Source organism: Chionomys nivalis, chromosome X, assembly GCF_950005125.1.
Source record: "Chionomys nivalis chromosome X, mChiNiv1.1, whole genome shotgun sequence".
Classification (NCBI taxonomy): domain Eukaryota; kingdom Metazoa; phylum Chordata; class Mammalia; order Rodentia; family Cricetidae; genus Chionomys; species Chionomys nivalis.
Genome location: NC_080112.1, coordinates 25,570,921 through 25,595,426, shown reverse-complemented (window position 1 = coordinate 25,595,426; position 24,506 = coordinate 25,570,921). Strand labels below are relative to the sequence as shown.

The 24,506-nt window shown below is 46.9% G+C and overlaps 1 protein-coding gene across 1 annotated transcript; it reads left to right on the top strand.

The window, feature by feature from the left end:
- Positions 1 to 771: 771 nt before the first annotated feature.
- Ppp1r3f (protein phosphatase 1 regulatory subunit 3F) lies at positions 772 to 16,778 on the top strand. The gene is made up of 4 exons (XM_057760137.1): positions 772 to 1,815; positions 10,619 to 10,671; positions 10,989 to 11,068; positions 14,866 to 16,778. The coding sequence occupies exons 1-4, from the start codon at positions 815 to 817 to the stop codon at positions 16,126 to 16,128; spliced, it is 2,397 nt and encodes a 798-aa protein (XP_057616120.1). The 5' UTR covers positions 772 to 814; the 3' UTR covers positions 16,129 to 16,778.
- The last annotated feature ends 7,728 nt before the right edge of the window (positions 16,779 to 24,506 follow it).

Sequence of the window (24,506 nt, the reverse complement as noted above, 5' to 3'; positions counted from 1 at the left end):
CCATCCGGCTACATTCTCCCGTTTAGGCATTGGTTAATCCCACACAGGCACTGCCGGGAGACTCACAGCCTTCACCCTGGCTCCCCATCTCTTTCTTGCTCCCACCTTCACTCTTTACATGCCCAAGGGCTCTTCCCCCTTACAGTTCCGCCTCCGTGTTTGCCCACACAATATCTTCCAGCCTCCTTTTGGTCTCTGTATTGGCTATATTCACCCTGTTTCCGCCCCTTGAAGCCACAGTGCACTCTCACAAGACTCTCCATTGGCTCAAAGCTATCATTATCGTCATCCTGCCTCTACATCATTCGCGTGCAGTTCTCCATTGGCTGTTCTTTTTATCTTTCTTACGTTTTACCGCCTACGCAACCTGCGGATCTCCCACTTTTTGGACTTGTGGGTTCGCTCTCCGCTGCCCCCATCGCCTGTATCCATTCCATCTTTCCGCTGCCCACCACGCCGCTCGTGCTTAGGCTTTCCCCACTAAGCGCCACACTTCTGCCAGCTACGTCTTCGGTCCCGCATTAACCCGACTCCGGCCTTTCCATTGACTCGGCGATCATCCCGCCTCCCACACCGCCCACGCTCGGGCGTCCTCATTGGCCGCTAGCTTCTCCTGCTCAGCAGTCACTGCCTACGTCACCCCCTCATGGCTGTCCATTGGCTGTTGGCTGTACCTGTCTTCATCTCACCGCCTACGCTCCGCTGGGGCCCCACCCCCTCGCCCTGGCCTTCCCATTGGCTGCCCGCCTTTTCAGACCCTGCCCCCGCCGGTCCCACCGCCGGTGCCGTCGGTGCCGCCGCCGCCGCCGCCGATATGGCGCGCACGGCCCCTGTGGAGCCACCGCTGCGGCATCCCGCGCCCCCGTCGCCGGCTGCGGGAGAGCCCCGCGCCTCGGTTGAGGCGGCGGTGGCCCCGCGGAGGGTGCTGTTCGCTGACGAGGCCCTGGGGCTGCCTCTGGCGCAGCTACGCCGCTACCGGCCGTGGGGCGGGCCCGGGGCGGGCAAGATGGCGGCGGCGACCGGGCAAGATGGCGGCAGCGGCGGGGCTGATGAGGACGATGATGGCGAGGATGGGGATGAAGGGGAGGAGGAAGAGGAGGCTTGCCCCGATCCCTCGCCGCTGTGCCCCGTTCCCGCTGGCGGGGGGTTTTACCTGGTGCCCACATTTTCGTTGCCGCCCGCGCTGGGCCGTCTGGAGAGGTTGGGGCGTGTGATGGTGGAGCTGGAGGCGCTACTGCCGCCTCCTGGAGCGGTCCCCGGGGGTTCCGGGGTGTGGGTGCCTGGGGGGCGCCCGCCGGTGGTGCGCGGGTTGGTGCGCGTGCTGAACCGCTCCTTCGAGAAGGCGGTGCACGTGCGGGCCTCGCACGACGGCTGGGCTTCCTTCTGCGACCACCCAGCGCGCTATGTCCCACGCAGCCCGCCTGGGGCAGGAGTGGGAGGAACAGGAGCAGGAGATCCCCTCCTGGATCCAGGTCTAGGCCTGGGCCCTGGCCAGATGTCTGCCTCCTCGCCCGACGACGGTGGCCGCACTGACCGTTTTGCCTTCCAGCTGCCCTTTGCTGAGGGCGCGGGCGATGGGGCACGCCTCGACTTCGTGGTGCGCTATGAGACCCCCGAGGGCACTTTCTGGGCCAACAACCATGGCCGCAACTACACTGTCCTGCTCCGGATCGCACCCGCTCCCACACCCACTGATGCCGAAGGGCTGCCCCAGCAGCAGCAGCTGCAGCAGCTGGAGCCACAGCCTGAGTGCCAGGGTCCTGTGGAGGCTGAGGCCAGGCAGCTGAAGAGCTGCATGAAGCCGGTGAGGCGCAGGTAATGTCTGCCAGCGCCACCTCCGCCAACACAGGGCTGGATGTAGAATGGAGGACAAGCATCCCATTCCAGGAGGTCCCCATATCCCCCCAGGCCTGCTCTTCAGGACAGGGAGGAGGGTGCATTTGATCAAAGAGTAGGGGAGGCCAAACATGTGCTAGGCACTGTTTTAAGTACCGGGGTATCATCCATTATTGAGTTCCACTGTAAAGCCCAGAACAAGACAGACACCTTCCCTGCCCTCAACCATCATGCTAGGCTCCTGTGGGAAACAGTATGAAAAAGCAAACAAGTAGATAAGATAAATAGGGCTAAGGTTAGTGCCGAGAAGAAAAAAGTAGAGTTAAGGCTCTGGAGAGGGAGTGGCTGCTGTAGACGCGCTGAGTGAGTTCTTGTGCTCAGTCCCAGACGGTGGTAAAGAAGAGTTATGGAAGAGAGAATTCATAGAGAGTGGAACAGGTAGGACTTTACCGAGGAGGTGGCATGGAGCCCTGAGTGGCATGGAGCAGTGACATACATGGAAGGAAGACGTAGGCAGTGGGAACAGCAAGTTCAACCGTCCTGAGGTGGTTATGAGTTTGGTATGAATGACAGCTGGTGTGCTGAAGTGGAGAGAGCATGCGGTTTGATGGTGCGGATTAAGGGTCTCCCAGTGTGGGGTGTGGAATCTGATTCCTATCTGACAGGGCAGGAAGTCAGTTACAGAGGTGGGGAAACTGGTTGAGGAAGTGGTGGTACTTGGCTTTTTAGTTTCAACCATTTCTGGCCTTGAAGTCTATGCAAGCTTCTTCTTTTTTTAAACTGTTCCTCTGGTAGTCTGAGGCCTCCTGTAGAGGTGAGGGGCCGAGGCCATAATGTCAAATGGAAGCATTAGCTTTGGCAGAGACAGAAGCTAATGAGAAGTGGACTTGAAGCTCATGTCTTTTTTTGCATACCTCCCATAAGCTTCAGGGGCTGGGAGAAAGGACCATTTCTAACCCAGGAGACCGATAGAATGCTTCTCTAGGTCTTCTTAACCAGGGCTATAAGTTTTTCAAGGACAGCAGCTAGGCCTGATTCTCTTTGTGGTCATGTAGGTGAGGTGACTCCTTGGGTCAGTTAGTTCTCTGAGAAATGTATGTGTTTTCCTTCTCTGAGGACCGAAAATGGATTTGGGAATGGGAGGTTGCTCTTTTGGTCATTGGAAGCTGCATGATGTGTTGTGGGATCGACTGGTTGTGGTCAGGGGCTTGTTATGAATGGTTCTGAAAGGTTTAGCTCTTAGCTGATGGACCTTGAAGGGTTGAAAACTTGGATTCTGCCGTAAGGTTACCTGGGTTCAAAACCTAGGCCTGCCCCTTTCTAGTGTTGTGACCTTAGCCAATTCTTAACTGCATTGTGTGGAGGTAACTAAGTATGCCCTCATCTGTAAAATATGTAATTACGGCATGTACTACACAGGGTGAGTAAAAGCATTCAGGGTCTAGTCTAGTTCCAAGTCGTGCCAAAGCGGTGTTAATTAGCATTAATATTTAGATACTCACATTCTATGGATTCCCTTCCTGAACTCAGCTTTGTTGTATGGTCTCTTCTCAGTTCTTCACTTCTCAGAGAGGCATTGACACTGTGTGGTTGAATTGGATGCAGCAACTGTGGGCAAGGTAACTGAGGTATAACTAGCTGTGAAAGGAATGGTGGTCAGTGTTTACTGGTCTCTGGTAAGAGTGGTAGGTCCATTGTCCTCTGAAGGCCAGCTGAATGTGCTGTTTGTTGTAGGTGCTATACTGAGTCCTAGTTGACAGGGAGCTGGGGAGCTCAGGGAGATGATCCAGCTTCCTTAAAGCCACCCCGCTAGTAAATGGTGAGCGCAGGGAGGAAATGTTGAGGCCCTTAGTTTAAAAGCAAATTCTGGATTTCACGGGTGGTGTTCTTAGGTCTTCATCTTTTCCCCTGTACCTGTTTTGTGTGCTTGATGTTTTATTGAGGTACACCCACATGGATGGTACTGATCTTGAGTGCGTGGCTCAGAAGATTTACACGTATGTTTGCACTTCTATCACTACCACCCAGATTGAGAGACTGAGCAGTTCCAGTGCCCCCAGAATCGCCTTCATTTCAATCACTTTTCATCCCAGTTGGCAGTTATGGGAGCCCTGTCTGTAAGATACGACAGTTTGGGTGTTGAAGTTTGGTCATTTTCAAGAGTGTGAAAGGAAGGGAACAGACAAATCAAAACCTTGCTAGGCCAAGGTGGGTGGAGAGGGTGTTTTTCTTTTAAAATACATGGGTGGTTTTAAGGAGAAATTGAAGTAGTTCATTTAGACAATTGTTTTGGTAGCTGGCCCCATGCTTGTGGTTCCCAACGTGACTTGAGATATTATTTTAAGTGGGCAGATGGCTTTTTGATAGCTTCTTTATCTTTTGATCTCAGCTCTTGCAAAGGGGAGGCTGGTGTGCACTGCAAGATCAGCGATAAGGTTTTCTTTGTAGGTCGGTGGCTTTCTTGGCAAGTACATTTCAACTTATTATTGTTGTAAGGCCTTTATGCTGCTGCTGATTTGGAGTGCTGTTGAAGAACAGCTACCCCCTGTGATCTAGCCCTCTGGGGAAATGGTGGTGGACCTCAGGGGATACCCTTTTCTTATCTGTGGGAGGCCTGCTGTAGAGGGCTTCAGAAATGTTGGCTGCAGGCCCACTGTGCAGCTGGGCCGTGACAGGTGGGGTCAGCGGGGATGTTTGGCAGCCATGAGGATATAGTCAAGAGGCTCAGGCATGCTTTCCCTGGGTTGCAGGACCAGGTTTTCAGTACCCATTAGGTTTAGAGATAATCCAACAGCAAGCATTTTTTGTAGGGCCTGTTACGTGCTGAGCACAGGGCTAGGAAGAAGCAAAGAAGACCCAGACTGGATCTCAGATACCCAAGGGCTTGTACTATAGCCAGGTGGTGAGGCAGGGTCAAGCCTTAACAAGTGACACATGGCTGCACTCCTTTTCTTTGCTAGGTAGTTTGCTGAATATTTTTGTGTAGTCTCATTCTTGACTGCTTTCTGTGGGCTAGACTGCTTTAATCCCTCTTAACTGCGTGAGTAAATCGCATTGGAGTCCTTGGTGCTAGGACTGGTAATGGATGGAGGCCTTCTGGTCTGTCTTGGCTTTATACTCTGAGGAGATGTCCTATTCCTCTTCAAAATAAAGATCAACCAAAGTCTGACGGGCCCTTACTCCCCTCTCCGTTCTCCAGCTTGCCTTCTGCTGTCATCTAGTCTTGCATTATACTGTTTTCCTGAGCTCTTGTCACCACGTCCTCTTGCTTCGGGTCTTTGCTCATACTGTTCGCTTCCCTGAGAATGTGTGTCCTGTACCCATCAAATTCTCCTCGTGTAGACCCCTCAGTTCTAAGAGGGGTTCCTCAGGGCAGCCTGTCCACCCCTAGCCTAAGTTCCTAGCTTTATTCGTATCACTGATCAACACGGGCAGGTCAAGTTAGAGAATGAATGCCCCAGAGCCTAATGGGAGCCTTACCCCAAGCTCAGGAGCGCCTTCCACCCTGCCTGGTAATCTTGTGCGTTCTCTGATCCACCCTCAGCTCCTCTTCCATGGCACCCTCTCACTTATTCTTTACCTTCAGACTCTGCCTTTTGCTTGCCCAAACATAATAGATACCATCAGAATGGAACTCCCTATCACTCAGAGCCCCTACCTCTGAACACCAACACCCCTCACATTGTCCCCGTTTTAGGCTAGTCCCTGTTCTTTGCCCCAGAGCTTCAGTTTTTGCCGTTTGCTCCAGAATCTGAGATCGTAAGCCTCATTTCTGTCCTGTTAACTCTTTCCCTGTCCCTCTCACCCGGTCCTCTCTGCTGACTTATCCTCAGGCCAGAGCCTCTGTCTTAGCCAACCACCTTGCCCTCTGCTTCTGGTCAGTACCTGATGGTCACCCTTGTCCCTTCACCCGAAAGTCACCAGCGCTTGCTTCCTCTGCTTGCTCACCTCATATGTTTAGTAGTCCCTGGATTTGGTCAAACTGAGATGGCTTTGTGGCTTTTCTTCATTCTTGAAATGGCTGACTAGTCCTACTTCGGTTTCCTCTGTCCCTGGCCTCGGGACCAACACACTCTGCTAGTTTTCCTCAGAAATCTCTGGCCCTTCTCTTTCTCCTTGTTCTTTCAGCTTCACTTACCAACTTGATGTCTTCACTTGACCGAATCCTTAGCTTTCTCATGCTCAACTGTCTCCCGCACACTGCTCCCAAACAACCTCTTATTTCCTGACCACACATGCCCTTCATTTGTTTTCTAAGCATCCTTAAACCCTTGCTGATTCTAGTGTGTGCCAGGGCCTAGTGTTCTAGCATCCTTCCTTTTCTAGGAGCTCTGACTTCAGTCTGGAGCAAGACCTTTAGTAGGGGTTATTGTGTGACTGCACTGCTAGACTGTAAGCTCCGTGAGGGGTAGGGACATGCTCTGCATTGGTGACCACTGTATTCTCACGGGCCTGCCATGATGCATGGCACTTAGTAGGTGCTCAATAAATATTTGTTGAAATAATGAGTTTGAGTATTTTTTCAAATGTCTCCACATCAAATTCTAAATTTCATAGTTGGGTTTGCTCACCAGTGTGTCTCCTCTGTCACTAGCCCTGACGCACAGCAACGCCTCAGGGGTTTTTAAGTGTCCCTGTGACTGGATAGCTGAGTCATAGCTGAGCTGACAGCCTGAGGGACATGAATTGAAACAGGGTGGGCTAGGGCTCATCTGAGTTGTCTGGAGAGAGGATTTCATGCGAAAGTGATGTCCCTTTGTTCCACAGAAAACTGCTAGGGCATCGTGGTTAAGGCCGTGGGCTGGAGGCTGCACACCGGAGTGGCAGAGCAGGGGTCTGGGACTGTGTAGTAGCCCTCAGTTTGGAACTGCAGAGCTAGGCTAGCCGAGAGGTCCTCGAGCTGGGCATAGCTGGACAAGTTGCTTTTCTCTTACGAGCCTCAGTTTCTTTGAGTAGGAATTCAAAAGGAATTAGTTGTAAGCACTTTATCGGTGCTTTTTATGCTCCCGCAGTCTATTCAACAACTCGGTAAAATATTACCATCATCTCTTTTAGACGAGAAGACTGAGGTTCAGGCAGTTAGGTACTGTGTCCCAGGTCACACAGCTGGCATGTAGTAGAGCTGGGATTATTCAACATTGCATTTTCTGGCCCTTTATTGAGATGCAAAATCAGTTTGCTAGCTTCCAACAAACATTGGAAGCGGTGTAGGAACTAGCACAGTACATAATGCCGTGCAGTAGAGGTAAGTATCGTTTTGGAGGACAACTGTTTCAGTTCTCAGTGTGTCTGTGTCTGTATTTACTCGTGTGGATGTGCTGGGTTAGGAGGAAAAATGGTTTTCTCACCCTGGGCTGTGAGCATAGAAGTGTCAGTGAGATAAAAGAAGCCGGAGGTATGGTAAGTTGCTCCACAGTGCACGAGACCTAGAGTTGGGGCTGACACTTATTGAAGGCAAGACAGTGTTCTACATAACTTGGTGGCTTTCACAGCTTGCTCACCCCACCCCCTGCCCCACCCCAAAGCACATGGCTGAGGGTAACTAGAATTCCAGGTATCTCGGAGCAACTTTGTGAAGCCATTTCCCCCCACCCCAGACAGCATCATCAGGTTGTCTCCATGGGAGCCAAGCTCTGCGGTGTTTCCCTTTGGGGTTCAGCACATGACCCACTTTGGGCAAGTAAACGTCTTTGAAAGTTGGAGGGCTGGAAGTGCTCACACAGGACCCAGAGGACAGTGGTGGCAGTCATAGGACTGAGGCTACTTTCCACTTCTCTTTGGGACTTATGAGCCCTCACTTGCTCATTCATTCATTCTCCCTGGCAATCTTTCTATTCTGCCTTGGCTGGCCTGGCCTGAGGCCATTGCTATGACTTTCTGAAGTCAAGCAGCCATTGAGTCTCTTAGTGGCAGGAAGGATTTTCACCTCCAATAGAGTGGTCCATTCTAGAGAAGATGGACCTGACTAATGTTCACAGACACTCAGATAAGGCATGCCAAGACATCCCCAGCAGTGTGCGTCCTGGCCCACTGTGTACTCGCGGCCCTTGAGAGGATGCCACATGGCATTTGTGGGACTGGTGCCAAAAGAGCAGGTTTTATTCTTGAAAGTTAAAAGGCACATTGCAGGTACAGTTTTGTTCTTAATCGGCCTCCCCATTTTTCTAAGAACTGTTACTGCTCTGTGAGTCGGGGCGCACTCACACGTTCCCTTCCTTTCCTCATTTTGATTGCACTCACAGCTGCCTCCAAAATGGTTACCGTGAAAGACCGTTCAAACACACCACACGCACACACGCACGCACACCCTGCCTACTGTTTGAGACAGTGTCTTCAAGTGGGGCCGTTTCTGAATGTTATTAGTATGGAGTGTGGTTAGTGGCTGGAGACACAGTTCCTTCAATCTTAGTTTCTACATTTGGGAGAAGGAGAGGTTGCTGTTTTGAAAGAAAGCTTTTCAATTGACTTTGATGTAGTAACAAAAAGGCCCACAGTGGAGGAGGTGAGGCGCAATGGCCCCTGACTCCTCTGACTCCTTCTTTTCTTCCCAAATCTTTGAGGATGGGAAAACAATTTGCTTGCTTCTGCTGACTTGGCGGCTCTTGGTTTGGGCTGTATTTGGAGGGCTTTAGCAGTGGAAGAGGTGTGGTGGCTGAAGAACTTTTTAAATTTATTTTTCTTCATCTGCCTAGAAGTCTCTTCTGCTAGTGGCTGCTGCTTGTGTCTCTTTTCATGCACATGTATACTTAACCAAAGCTTGGTCGTCGTGCATGTCGGGATTAAGCCAGATTACAGGATGCTTGTGTAGAGCTGGCCTTTTTGTCCAGTTGGGGGGGGGGGTTGTGAAGGATTTTACTTTAGAAGACCTCAGTAAGATGATCTAAGAGCAAAAACGAAGGCAATTGTTTCTGCCAGGCAAAAGTCATGGAGCTGTAGACCCAAAGGCCCGGATTTTAGATCCACTGAAGAGACTGGCTCAGGACTAAAGTAGTTTTTCCTGAATCTTCTCATCTGTATTGTGTGGAAGTTTCTGGCTGGGCTCTCAGAGTTGCCTGCCACAGGCTCTCTACTATTCAGACCAAAACACCTCTGCTGGGATGCACGAGTCCTAGACTACAGAGAAGGACTAAGTACCCCTTCCAATGATTCTAGACTCTAGGCCCTTGGTGTTAGTTAAAGCTCCTTCCTCCAGTGTGCTGAGAACAGTTCCTGTAACTGCTCTCTGGTAGGAGTCTAGCCGTGCATGCCGTGGAATTGGACAAGTAATGAAACTGTGGGTGATGGGCAGCTGAAAAACAATCCCCTTGAGAGGGAGGGAGGGAGGGCATCTACTTGTCTGTTATTATTGGTTCTTCCTTCTGTTTCTAGATAGGGCTGGAGGTTAGGTTGGGTACAATCACAGTCTCTTATCCAAACAGCATGAGCTTGGTTAACTCTGGAGTTTGATCCTGCCCGTGGAATCTTGAGCCATCAGTTTAGCCTCTGCTTCATCATCCACAAGGGGGCTAGCAGAACTGCCCACTTCAAAGAATTTATGTTGTTCTTGGCTTGCGGTCACCATGATTATTAAATCGGTACATGTGTTACATGTACCCCATTGGCTAACACCAGAGTACTGTGCCCAGACCTGCTAGTGGCATTCTGTTTCTGTGGAGATAATTTTGGTGAGTGAGGCATTTGATTAGGTATTTTCTCAGTTGCAACCTTTTTCAAAAGCGTCAGCAGTGCCCTGTAAGCTCTTAGGAAGAAAGAGTTGATCGTTTGAGTTCCCCTCAGGCCTCTGAATCCTGTCGTTATTGCTCTTGTAATCATTGTTTCCTTCATTTGTATTATTTGTGAACATTTGAGACTCCCATGTAGGAATATGAACAGTGATTGCGTCATGATTAAGTCCTGCTCCTGGTAGGATCTGGCTGACACACTTGGCCTAGGCCTCTCAAGGATCGTACTTGGCTGCCAGAGGAGCAGTTAGACCAATAGATTTCTCTCATTGATTTAGCTACTGCTCTGTGCCAGGCCAGATATCTGGCTTTCGAGTCTTACTCTGGAGTTCTCTATGCTCCCTACGTTGTATACAAGGAGGCGATGGGTCCTGCCAGACTGATATGGGGACCAAGGAGGGATGGAGAGGGGGACACAGGCCTTTCGGGCTCCCTTCCCATTCCCATTCTCCCTTTGCCTTCCTTCTTTGCCTCTGCTGCTTCCTGTGTCCCCCAGTCTTTTCTGCCTGCCCTTCCCTTAAAAATAGCTTCTGTGATAGCCAGGAGCAAACCCTAAAGAAACGATCCCAAACTGCCCATTGATATTTGGTTTGTAACAATAAAATAAAGGAAACAAGCTAGCTACTCAGTAGGAAGGGAATGGCTACACAGATAATGGTAAGGCCATTTGATAGGAGCATAAAGCTGCCATTTTTCAATGTTTGCAAAAGTCGATAATGATGTTTCTTACTGTTTAATGGACAAAGCCAGCTGTGAAAGCATGTTCGCAGAATCTAAATGGTTTCAGGGAATGTCTGGAATGAAAATTTCCAAATAGTAACAGTGCTTGCCTCTGGCTCACGTGATTGTTTTGTTTCAGGCATCCTTATGTTTTTCTGTATTTTGTAAAATTTCTACAGTGAGTATATAGGACTCTTACGGTCAAGGGATTAAAAAGTAGCAGAAGGGAAAATAGCTGTTAGGTGAAGATGAGTCACCACAGAGGCACAGAAAGTGCCCATAGGTGGCAGAACTGTCCTCTCAGGGTGTCAGATTTATGTGCTGTCTCATCTGCCCTACAGGCCTCTTGAGGAGGAGCTGAGGATGAAGAGCATGGAGGACAATACCCTTGGGGGTAAGCATCTGCCAGGCTTTGGGAGTTCTGGCCCATTTTCATACCGTAACTATTTTTCATGGTGCTGGGGTTGGAACCCAGGGTCCGTGTGCGCTAGGCAAATGCTCTGCTACGGAGCTATGTCACCTAACCTTTCTAGTGGCCTTTTACCATTTCTTTCCTCCTTGTTTCTTTCTATAAAAAAGAAAAGGTCACCTTCCTTGGACTGCCACACAAAGCTTCCAGTGCAGACCTCCAGTTGGTTTCCTAGATGAACAGGATGAGGCTGCTTGTATACCTGTCTTGCTTCAACCTTGCCCTTTTCTTCTCTCTGGCAGAACATCCTGATGTTCAAGAGTCACTGGGTCCTCTAGTGGCCCCCACCCCTCTCCGTCCATGGCCCCAGATGACACTTCAGGTAAGCAGGTCCTGTAACCTCGATATGAATAGACTGATAGATAGCTCCCAGTGTGACTACAGCTGAACCCAGGGGTAGAGCTGACAAGCTCTCGTCTATCCTACAAGTGGAGTTGGAGGTGGGAGTGAGATCACAAATCCCAGAATTTGATGAGGGTAAGAGAAGGCTGAAATTATTCATTGGGTTTAAGTGTTAACTAGCAAACAGTTAGGGAATACTTGTTCCATATTCTAGACACTGAAAACTTAACACAAATGACATCCTTAAGGGGATTACATGTTTGGGCAAAGACATAATGAAATAATAAATTACATATATTGTATTTGAGATGAAGATGAGTGCTTAGGGAAAATGGAGGGAGGGAGAGCAAGAGGAGGGAATGGAAGGGGAATGGAGGAGGGAGGGGCCTGAGAAATGAGGCTTGAGAGAAATTTAAAGGTGAGAGAATGAGCCTCATGACAAACCGAGAGAAGAGCCTTCCAGGCAAGTACCAAGTTCCTAAGGTGTGCTTTGACTCCTGTATGCTAGAAATAAGACTGAGCCAGCCAGAGGTGGCACAGCCTCTAATCCCAGCAGAGGCTGGTGAATCTGAGTTCAAGGCCAGCCTGGTCTACAGAGTAACTTCCAGGATAGCCAGGACTACACAGAGAAATACTGTCTTGAAAAAGCAAACAAGCAAAGCAAAGCAAAGCAAAGCAAAGCAAAGCAAAGCAAAGCAAAGCAAAGCAAAGCAAAGCAAAGCAAAGCAAGAAGACTATTGTGAAAGTAGAATGAAGTGGGGGTCAAAGTGGAGTGGTGAGGAGTGAGGTCAGGGAGGTGGCAGTGGACAGACTGGGTGGGGCACGGGAGGCAAGGTGAGGATTTAGGCATTTTCACTCTCAGTGAGGAGGAGACAAGGGAGGGTCATGAGCAGAGGAGGAATCTGGTCTGCTGTGGGACCCTGTTGGAGGAGGGTGAGAAGCAGGGACACCAGGGAAGAGGAAACTGGTGAACAGTGTTGCTGTTGGCAGGGGAGGAGGAGACATTTAAAACGTGCGTGTTTTAACTGTTGTTTATAAAACTTTTAAAGTAAAAGTATATATAAAAGTAAAGAGCCTAGTGTAACGAACACTCATCACCCAGCTTCGACACATACTGGCATGTGTCCATTCCTACTTTATAGCATAGCTCTTTCCCTTCCCATTTCCTAGAGAATGATTTTGGAAAAAATTCAGATACCATTCAATTTGTGAATTCTGTAGTTTGTTTCTCAGAAAAATAACTGTAAAACAAAACAAAACAAGCCCCAATGATTGTGCCATGATCACACCTTTGAAAATTAACAGTGTTCCTTCATATCATTAATGATTGGGTTAGTGATCCAAATTTCTTATGCGTATTCCCAGGACCCAAACAAGGTGATAAATTGTATTTCTTCTTCAATTTCTTTTCTATTTTTTCCTCTCTCTTTTCTTTCTTCCTTATTTCTTTCTTTATTTTTTCCTATTTCTTTTTTTAAAGATTTATTTATTCTTTTTTAAATATTTATTTATTATTTATTATGTATACCATGGTCTATCTGTGTGTATGCCGAAGGCCAGAAGAAGGCACCAGACCTTATTACAGATGGTTGTGAGCCACCATGTGGTTGCTGGGAATTGAACTCAGGACCTTTGGAAGAGCAGGCAATGCTCTTAACCACTGAGCCATCTCTCCAGCCCCTTTCTTTTTTTTTTTTTTGAGACAGGGTTTCTTTATATAGCCCTGGCTGTCCTGGAACTCACTCAGTAGACCAGGCTGGCCTTGAACTTGGAGATCCGCCAGCCTCTGCCTCCTGAGTGCTGAGATTAAACTGCCCAGCTGATACATTATATTTCCTCTCAATAGGTGTCTTTACTTTTTAATATCCCAAAGTTTCTTCATTGCAATTTGTTTACTAATCCCTGTTTGTCATGTAGAGTTCTATGCAGTCTGGATTTGGCTGATTACATTCAGGTGGAAACACATTTCTTTTCTTTTTTATTAAATTTTTAAACTTTATTTTACGTACCAACCACAGTTTCCACTCCCTCCTCTCTTCCCATTCCCTTTCCTTCCCCAACCTCCCTTTTACCCACCACATTTCTTATTCCATTTAAAATTTTTAAAATTACATTTATTTATTTATTTATTTTGGTTTTGCGAGGCAGAGTTTCTCTGTGTAACAGCCCTGACTGTCCTGGAATTAACTCTTGTAGACCAGACTGGCTTAGAACTCACAGAGATCCACCCGCCTCTGCCTCCCAAGTGCTGGGATTAAAGGTGTGCGCCACCACCACCCGGATGTTTGTTTGTTTGTTTATTTATTTATTTATTTATTTATTTATTTATTGTGTGTATCTGTGTATGTGCACGGCGTGTGTATGCCACAGTGTGTGTGTGTCACGGTCAAAGGACAACTTGTAGGAGTTAGTTCTCTCCTTCTATGGTGTGGGTCCTGGGTATCATACTCAGACTGTCAGGCTTGGTGGCACATGCCCTTACCTACTGAGCCATCTTGCTAACCATAACCCTCTTACTCTATTTTCATTAATTCATTAATCTTATTTACTTTAGTGTTTTATTAAATTGCATTTACTAAACCATTATTTTTGCTAAATATATTTGTTCAATGTTGTCTAGTATTATGAAATTGACTTAAACAGAGCTCATTCCATTAAGTTCTATTAAATTCTATCATTCTACTTCTTTTATTGGCTGGACTTTTTCTCTGAACTTATGACACATTCATTCATTCATTCATGGATTCAAAACTTATTTGTTGACTCTGAATCCACTGCATTTGCTTATTTTCATGGTTCCATGGAAGTATCCCTGGCCAGGAGTAGTCTTTTTTCTGTCTCTCTGTATTTATTAGCACTTTCCGTTATTCTGGGAACCTTTTCTCACGTCTTGCTATGATTATATATCACGGTCTTGTATTTTGCCTGTTCCAAACCTGGAGAAAGCAGTCTTACTAAGAAGCCTGGGGTCCTTTCAGTGGAGATTCAGATGGGGTCCAGCGGGACTGTTGCTACTAGACTGAGCATTGTTTTCAAAGACAATTAAGAAGTAAATATTAATGTTTTATTACATTTATGTGTGTGTGTGTGTGTGTGTGTGTGTGTGTACAACTTGTAGGGATTGGCTCTTTCCTTTCCACCACAGGGGCCCTGGGGATCAAACTCAGGTTATCATGTTATCATATTTGGCAGCAAATGCTGTTACCCATCCTAAAATTGAAATTTTGAAACGTATGTCCTGGCAATGCTGAAGCATGCATGGGCAGCCCGTATATGGTGGTTCTGTTGAACTTGTCCATATTGGGTTTCATGGTCTAAGTTGATGAGGACGACTGACCAGGTCTCTTCCTCAAGAGGGCACCAGACCTCATTACAGATGGCTGTGAGCCACCATGTGGTTGCTGGGAATTGAACTCAGGACCTTTGGAAGAGCAGGCAGTGCTCTTAACCACTGAGCCATCCTACCAACCCATAAATAAATATTTTTAAAGGAGAAAACCCATCATGAATTCATTTGTTCCTGACAGTCATTCACTGAGTACGGATACCCAGAGAATCATTTAGCACTATCACGGCAAGAAGAGGTCTCTGTGTACTTGGCCGAACACGATCAAGTCTTTGGCAGCTAGAGAATCACAGGGGGTTCTTGGACATATTTTTGCCTGGAAAACTCTAGGGACTGGGTGTGGGGTGTTACCAGTTCTTACTGTCTCTTCTTGTTCCCTCCCCTCTTCTACTTCCATTCCCATTCTCTCCCTCTGCACATACTGTAAACAGGTTTCTGAAGCTACAGTGACCAGAAACCCTCAAGAAGAAGGCGGCATCCCCAGAAGCAACCCACCTGTGGCTTTTACAGAGGTCCTCCAGACACCAGCCATCAGGATTCCTCCATCTACCCGTGGCCTGGGTGGCCCTCCCAGGGACCAGGCCTCAGGGCCAGATGCAAGCGATAGAGTCACTGGGCCCTTCCTGGAACCCAGTCAACACCAGGTGGAGGCCACGTGGGAAAGCGGAGGGGGTCGAAAGGCCCCCACGGTGGGGACTGTGACAGATGAGCCCGCTCGGGGTCTGGAGATTGTGAGTGGGTTGGAGGAGCTGCTTGGTGAAGACACCATTGACCAGGAGTTGGAGCAGCTCTACCTGTCTCACCTGAGCCGCTTGCGGGCTGCTGTGGCAGCAGGGGGTGGCGGGGAGGGCTCTACAGATGGAGGGACGTCCCCCAGCCATTCCCTGGGCATACTCACGGACCGTGACCTGATCTTGAAGTGGCCTGGCCCTGAGAGGGCCCTGAACAGTGCCCTGGCCGAGGAGATCACGCTGCACTATGCGCGCCTGGGGTGTGGCGTGGAGCTCATCAAGGACACTGAGGACCCTGATGACGAGGGGGAGGGCGAAGAGGGGCTCTCCATCACTCCCTCTAGCCCTGACGGAGACAGCCCTAAGGAATCACCTCCAGAAATCCTCTCTGGGGCGCGCTCTGTGGGAGATGTGTGGCTCCCATGGGCTGGGGGCTCCAGATGTGACAGCCCTGTGGTTCTGGCAACACAGGGACAGTTTACTGAGAATCCAGAGAAAGGGGTGGGCAAGGACGTCAACTCTTTGCATATGAATAGGCCCATAGTTGGGGTGACCAGGTCCCCAGGAGAGGCTGGGACGGAAGCCCGGATGGAGGTTCCTACTGGGTGGACAGGCAGCTTGCTATCTATTTCTGATAATGAGCCGGCTGCCCCAGCTCTGCCAGAGCAGCACACTGCTCTCCTTAGTCCCCCAGGGACTGAAGTTTGTCCTTCTAGTTTAGCCAACCGTCATGTGACCTCCCAGGATGAAGAGGGTAGAAGCCTAAACCCTGAGTCCCCAGAGAGGTCTCCCATGCCAGCAGCCCCTGCAGAATGTATGTGTGGATTGACTCCTCAGCTTTGGGGGCCCTTGACTCAAACGCTGGGTGTCCTGGCTGGGCTAGTTGTGGTTCCTGTGGCTTTGAACAGTGGTATGTCCCTTCTGGTGCTTGTGCTCTGCCTCTCTCTGGCCTGGTTCTCGTAGGGACTGCCTGTAGGATCAGTGACAGCAGATTTCCTCGTCTTCGGGGTCTGGAGATTTGCAGTCCCTCTGTCACCCCGAAGAGGTGAGATGTAGCCTGTGTAGTGAGGGACTTGGGTCCTTTGGTTTAGAGAGTGCTTGACTGGAGAGAGGCCTTCCCAGCTCTGAGCTCTCTGTAGTCAGCGCCAGGCTTCCCGCAGTAGAGCTTGTGAAGTGGAAGGAATGGCAGATTGTGTGAGAAATTTTAGAATGGAACCAGGCATGCCCCCCCCACCCCCGAGCCTGTATTTATTTTTGTATAATTCTCTGGATGAGGGAGAGTGGTCATGAGCTGGTCTTGGGGCACAATTACCCAGAGATATATTTATTAACAGCCAATCTGTGCAACCTGCTGGAGCTTTATTTTTAATTTAATTTATATAGAGTACCTATTATTATTATATGCCACAATAGAGCTCTATGAGAAATGATGTGTCTTGCTGTGCTGGTCTCCTGTTTGGGCCTGAGTGTGTAAGGTGGTCACATTCTGGGGAATTAGCATGGTCCATGGTGGGAGTGGAGATGGCCATGGCCATGCCTACTGCTGCCTCCTCAATGTGTTCTTGAGGATCTGTATCTCTTTGCCTTGTGGTCCTAATATATGTGGTCGTGCATATCTTGTCTGTGGGAGCCTGTGTCTGGGTATATGGGTGGTTGTGGTGGGAGCCAAGAAGAAGAGTATTGACCACGTGAAGTTTTGGTGTTAGTCACATGTCTGCAGTGGTGACTGTGGTCATCTGTAAATGTGGAGACATGGATTAGCCACAAGGTTTTGAGGTTACTGAAAAATAAAAGCTTTTGACACCAGCAGGGAGACCCCCTCAAGCCCCCAGATGGGGAAGGCCCCAGAAAGGAATTAATGTACTGTGAAAAATTTGTATCAGATTTGCTGTCCACAGACATTGCATTCCTGCTCCAAACAGGAAACTAAGAAGCTTTAATAGAAAGGTTAGATACATTTATTGCATGCAAATAAAAACTCTTGGCACAGCAAAATAAAACACAATATATTTATTTACTTCCCTTTACAGCAAACCTTTTAAAAGTGATCATTGTTTTGGTGATTTATTTATTTATTTAGCAGGGTCTCAGACTGGCTGGGAGCTCACTGTTGTGCTGATGCAGCCTCCTAGCAGTGAGGTTACAGATGTGTGTCAGCATATATGCCTAGTGGCGCAACAGAACTTTTTAAAGAATTATTTTAACAGCTTTCTCCATTCTTTTGTATTCCGCCAATACCCCCATGTCTTTCTGAAATAGCCCCAATCTGTATTTTTCCCCCAGCAATTTAAAAAGTGGCACTGCTGTTATAGCAACAGTTACGCCCCAGATATTTCTCCATTCTTTTCTATTCTGCTAACACCCCATGCCTTTCTCAAATAGCCCCAACCTGTATTTTTTCCCCAGCAATTTAAAAACTGCTGCTGCTGTTCCAGCAACAGTTAAGTCCCAGATCTCATCTTACATAGATTCCTGGCAGCATTTGACGGTTGTTATCTTTATTCCCAGCCTTTTCTTCACTTAGTTTTCAGGATGCCACACGCTCTTAGTTTCCCCACTACTCACTGGCTGGTCTAGAACAGTGCCCATCAAGTATGTCTGCCTAGGAAATGACCATTGAAGGAACAGACATGTATATAAGGAAATACAGAGAACTGTGGTTACAGTTTCAGCTTAACTTTGGGAGTAGTGACTGACTGAGCACCTCTGCTCTGTGGACACCAAGTGAAGATCTCACAGTCCTGTGGTGGCGAGAGGTACAGATAAGAAGTCTCTGAGCAGTGTGCTCAGTGCGCTAATAGTGGTAAGTATTATGGGCTGGAAATCTTGGAGGATTTGATATCTGACCTGAGTTCCCCAAAGTGAGGAAGAGTCTGGCAAAGAGTGAAGGGGAGAAGAGGACCAATCAGAAGGAATAGCCTTGTGGCATGAAAACAAAAAACAGCTAGTGAGAAATTCAACACACCTGGGTTTCAAGCATTATTATTATTATTATTTTTTTAAATATTTATTTATTTATTATGTATACAATATTCTGTCTGTGTGTATGTCTGCAGGCCAGAAGAGGGCACCAGATCTCATTACCAATGGTTGTGAGCCACCATGTGGTTGCCGGGAATTGAACTCAGGACCTTTGGAAGAGCAGGCAATGCTCTTAACCACTGAGCCATCTCTCCAGCCCCCAGCATTATTATTTTTTATACAGCTTCTCTGTAGCCCAACTTGGTCTTGAATAATGATCCCCCTGCTTCAGCCTCCTGGGTGTTGAGTTTACAGCATTAATTACCATGTCTGACCTCAAGAAGGTATTTTGACTTCTCAAATACCAATGTCTGTGTCTTAGTTCTGGTTTCTATTGCTGCAACGAAGCAGCATGACGATAAACAACTTGCGGAGGAAAGGGTTTATTTCAGCTTACAGTTCCACAGTATAGTCCATCACTGAGGAAAGTCAGGAACTCAGATAGGGCAGGCGCCAGGAGACGGGAGCTGATGCAGAGGCCTCAGAGCAGTGCTGCTTATGGCCTTGCTCCCCATGGCTTGCCCAGCCTGCTTTTGTATAGAACCTCAGACCACCAGCCTAGTGATGGAACCACTCACAATGGGCTGGGTACCTCTCCCATCAATCACTAATTAATAAAATGCCTTACAGCTGGAGCATATGGAGGCCTTTTCTCAGCTGATGCCCCCTCCTTTCAGATGACTCTAGTTTGTATGTCAAGTTGGCATATCACCAGCGGTCACAGTCCAGATATCCATGAATTTCTTTTGATGTGATTTTTTTTGAGACTGGCTCTTGCTTTGTAGCCCCAGGCTGGCCTTGATCTGTCCATCCTTCTGCCTCAGCCTCCCAGGTACTAGGATTACATGCCTGACTTTGATTTGATAATTTTATGATTGTTTGAAAGTGTTCCTTATGCCAAAATGTTTGAAAAAAAGACAAATTACTATCAATGTATAATTTATGACATGTGTCCCCAAAAGGAGCAGAAAACTTTAAGTAGTTTTATAACCATTGAAGAAACAGAAGTTTTCCTGCACAGAAACTCTGGGCCCAGATGGTTTTGCTATTTTAAAATCCAAGTAACAAATAACTCCACTTTTCCAACAGTAATTCCGTGGTGTAGAAAAGGAGTACATGCTCAGATCATCTAATGGGGCTGATGGAGTCTTAATATTTTAAGAATCTGATGAACTGAAAATGAATAGCAACAAAACCATCTCATGAATATAGACAAAATATTCTAAATCAAATGCTTGCTAAGTCCAATATATTTTTTAAAAAGTCTAAAGTGAGCAAATTGAGCCTGGCATGGTGATGTATGCTTCAATCCCCAGCTTTCTGAAGGTTGAAGCAGGAGGATTGCAACTTTGAGGCCAGCCTCTGTTACAGAATGTGTTCAAGACCAGTCTTGTTTATAGAGCAAAACACTGTCTCAAAAAACTTGGGGGGAAAAAAAGAAAGATCAAGTTGGATTTATTTCTAATATGTCATGTATTTTAATATTTGAAATAACACAGATACCCTCATTAGCATATTAAAGGAGGAAAACCACAGGAACTAGAGAGCTGGCTCAGCAGCTAAGAGCACGTGGTGCTCTTTCAGAAGACCTGGGTTCAACCCCCAGCACACATCTGCTGGCTCACAACCATCTGTAAATACTAGTTCTAGGGGATCCAATCCTCTTCTGGTCTTCGCCAGGTACACACATTGTGCACATTCAGGCAAACACCTATACACAAAATAAAAAAAAGAAAAGTTACAATTGTGTCAAAATTTAGAGAAAGTTAGATAAAATTCAACATTTATTTATGATTTTTTTTCAAATCTTAGCAAAACTGCCAAATGAATTTTCTTGGCAGAAAGCTTATCTAGAAAAACTTTCAATGGACTGCATACTTCGACTGGAATGTTGAATAGAATCTGACACTGGAGCTGCAGTAAGGCTACTGCTCCCATTTATAGTCAGCATTGTACTCAAGGTCCAGCACAATGAAGACATGAAAAAAACACATGTAGGGGCCAGCGAGATGGCTCAGTGGTTAAAGGTACTTGCTACCAAGCCTGATGACCTGAGTTCAGTCCCTGAGGTCCACATGGTATGAGAGATCTCCACACACATGCTGTGAGACATGGCCCCCATAAAGAAACGTTTAACAGTTTATGAAGAAGAAAATATTTAAATGTTGGAAACAAGGAAGAGAATTATCATTATTTGTAGGTTATACCATTATGTATGTGGAAAAGCCAAAATAGTCTGTGAAAGAGTTTAGGATGATTGATTAATTGAGAAAAATTTCTGTATACAAAATCTGTATTTAAAAGTCTTTTTGGCTTGGGCTGGGACTCTAGTTTAGTGGTAGAATGCTTAACAGGTGTGAACCCCAGTCCCATCACAAACACTAGAAAGATGGGGTTTTATGGTCAGACAACACAGAAAATTTTAATAAACAATTCATAAACAGCTTAGAACTTAGCAACTAAGGGCAATGTCTTTTTGGAAAAAATTACAAAACCTAATTGAAGAATTTGAAAGACTGAAATAGATTCACATATTCATTGGAAGAATCAGGATGGTAACGCCGTCGTGACCCTCTGACCAGTGGTCCTCAACCTTCCTAAACGCTGCAACTCTTGACTAAGTTCCTTGTGTTGTGCTGACTCCCAGCCAGAACGTTATTTTGTTGTTACTTCATAACTGTAAGTGTGCTACTGTTATGAATTGTAATGCAAATATACGATAGACAGGATAGCTGCTATGTGATCCCTGTGAATGGGTTGAGCAACAGGTGAGAACCACTGCTCGGAACTCTTTTGTAAATCCAATGTAAACCCATTTGTGGGTGCATTGCTTTTTTTCGAGACAAGGTTTCTCTGTGTAGCTTTGGAATCTGTTCTGGAACTCACTCTGTAGACCAGGCTGGCCTCCAACTCACAGAGATCCGCCTGCCTCTGCCTCCTGAGTGCTGGGATTAAAGGCATGCGCCACCACCGTCTGGCGACAAATTAATTCTTCAATGTGTCTGGAATGAGACATAAAGGTACATTAATCCAGGTGCTGCAATATCGTACAAGCCTAGGTAAATAGGTGGTCTCAGGTAACACTCACATGTAGACATAGAATCAGTGATCACGAAAAGAGTCTAGACCAGTAGGGGAACAGTGAAACTTTTAATGAATGGAACAATTGGGTGTCTACTTTGGAAGAAATGAATTTTGATCCCTAGATCATAAATAAAAACTCTCTGTGAATTAAAACATAAATATGCAAAGGAAAAGCAAATCACTTTATAATATGACCCAAAGTTGTTCTTTGAGGTGTTGGGGATCAAGTTTTTCATTCTGTGCAAAGCTAAGCACTCTAACCCAGCTATACCTAATCCTCAGCCATGAAAAGCGTTTGTATGCTCAGGATAGAGAAATTTTCTGCCAACAAGACACAAAGAACACTAACCATAAATGGAAACTGTAAAACATTAAATGCCATCAGGGATGCCTACTGACCAAAGGGTACAAGTGACATTTTGGGAGAAGCCAGTGGAAGCATGTCTAACTGATGAAGGGCTTAATCCTAGAATGTGTAGAAAACTACAAAGAGAAAATCCAGGGCCAGAACAGGTATATTAATGACTTGTGACATTCACAAAATGGAATATTGTGCAACGAGAAGGAAAGATCTCCCGCTGCCTGACCTGGGCGAATCACACGCTGTGATGTTGAGCGAAAAGAGCCAAATATATATTAATATATTATGTTAACCATTTAATCAAAGTTCGTAAACAAGTAAAACTAATGCATTACCATGTGAAAAAAATGTAAAGAAAGGTGAGGGGATGATTACAAAGAGGGAGTCACTGTGCACTCCCTCTGTGGGAGGGAGGGGTGTGGCTAGGAAGGAGATGTCCCTCATTCAATATTGTTCACTTTGGCTGTGACTCATGGATGTACAGCTTATTTTGTCTAGTTATTCACTTTTAATTATGTACATTTAGAGGCTGAAGAGATGACTCAGTAGTTAAGAGTATTTGCTGCTCTTTCAGAGGGCCTGAGTTCAGTTCCTAGCATCTCCATCAAACAGCTGACAAACCGTCTCTGACTCCAGCTCCAGGGGATCTGATGTCTCTGGCCTCTGTGGGCACCTGTACTCATGCGTGCATGATACACATGAACATACAAACACACATACACACCTACATATAATTAAAACATTGTAAATCTTAAAATGTACATTTGTATTTTAGAGTCTCAGGCAACAAAGTGAATCGAGCCAAACTTCGGTGAGGAGAGGGAGTAGCACAAGGCTCCCAGCAATCCCAGGGGACCTGCAGCCGTCTGAAGCCCCCCTGGGTTCAGTCTCTTGCCTTCTTTCCTGGCTGCCCCAGGAGCTTCCTCATCCCTGTTTGGGTAGGTGATGCCATGAGGAATTAGCCTGCATCCTGAAATGGTTGTGAAGCAGGGCCTCCTATCTCCCAGGCCACGGGTGACACATGCTCATCTTGTTCTCGGATGATGAAGTTCATGTCCTCTTGGACCTCGTTACTCCCATCATTAACCAGGACATCCAAAAGCCTGGTTGTATGACTAGAAGAGAATTATTAGTTCTCTCAGAGCCTCAGTTCTTCATTCCTAAGAGGGATTTGGTACCCACTGGACTGGGTGATTGCACCCTCTGGGGGACGCTTGTAACACGACCTTCCTCAGACCCACATTCATTTAGTGGATGCAGTGTTTGATATAGCTTAGCAGGATGGGCAAGGGCAGGGGCTAGAATGACAGGGTCCTGGACCAAGTCTTCCCAGCCATCGCCTAATGGATCCATTCTTTCTGCCTCCCTTGGCTCATCTGTTGTCAGGGAGTAACTCAAACGGTTCTCTGAAGTTGAAAGGAGACAAGTCTGTCAGCCACTGACTTATGTTTTATTTCCATGATAAAACACCGTGACCAGAGCAACTTATAGAAGAAAGGGTTTCTGTTGGGATTACATTTCCAGAGGGCTAAGAGTCCGTCATGGCCAGGCAGCATGGCAAAAGCAGCAGCGGGCGTGCTGGCTGGAGCAGCAGCTGAGAGCTCACACCTCAAACCTCACACAGGAGGCAGAGAGAGCGGAACTTGAAATGACGTAAGTCTTTTTTTTTTTTTTTTCTTTCAAGACAGGGTTTCTCTGTGGTTTTGGAGCCTTTCCTGGAACTAGCTCTTGTAGACCAGGCTGGTCTCGAACTCACAGAGATCCGCCTGCTTCTGCCTCCCGAGTGCTGGGATTAAAGGAGTGTGCCACTACCGCCCGGCTGTAGTCTTTTGAAACCTCAAAGCCCACCTCCCGTGACATACTTCCTCCAGAAAGGCCACATTTTTTAATCCTCACCAAACAGCCACCAACTGGGGACCAAAAGCACTGCAGCCAGAGACAATGGCCATCTTTCACAGAACAAGCTTCTGTTCGAGCTTGCCATTGTCATCTCTCATAAGGATTTCTAGCTGATGTCCTCACAGCAATTGTTCCCATCCGTGCATGGATTGTTACAGTGCCAATGATGTGCAGGGTGAGGACCTCCAGGGACCTCCTGACCTGCTCTCTGGGGACTAGCACCTGCCCAGTATCTCTGTCACTGAGGCTGATTAGGGCACAGCCCCACCACATGGTAGGCTGGGTGTTTCTGACATAGATAGCCCCGAGGGAGGGAGAGGAGCAGGAAAGGATGGGAGATTGACTCATGCTCCTGCCTGAATTAGTTTTCTGCTCCTGTTGCAGATTTACAATAAACTTAGAAAGGCTTAGACCAACAAATGGTCACTGCTAGATTTCTGAAGCAGAATAATGTTAGATTTCTGAGATAAAGAGACATGAAGCCAAAAGAGACTAGAAACAGACTTCAACAGACTGGACTGTATATTCCTTTTTTTCATTGTATTATTTATTTTATTATTTTTTTAAAAAGTTTATTACAATATACAACAGGCTCCTGGATAACACTTCATTCTAGCTGTAGATGGCAAAGATGTTATAGTAGGGAATCCAGATGTTTAACAGGCTCCAGGATAACACTTCATTCTAACTATAGGTGGCAAAGATGTTATAGTAGGAAATCCAGATGTTTAACAGGCTCCAGGATAACACTTCATTCTAACTATAGGTGGCAAAGATGTTATAGTAGGGAATCCAGATGTTTAACAGGCTCCAGGATAACACTTCATTCTAGCTGAAGATGGTAAAGATGTTATGGCAGGAAATCCAGATGTTTCACGGTCTCCAGGATAACACTTCATTCTAGCTGTGGATGACAAAGATGTTATGGCAGGGAATCCAGATGTTTAAATAGGAATGGAAGAGGGTCACCATCATC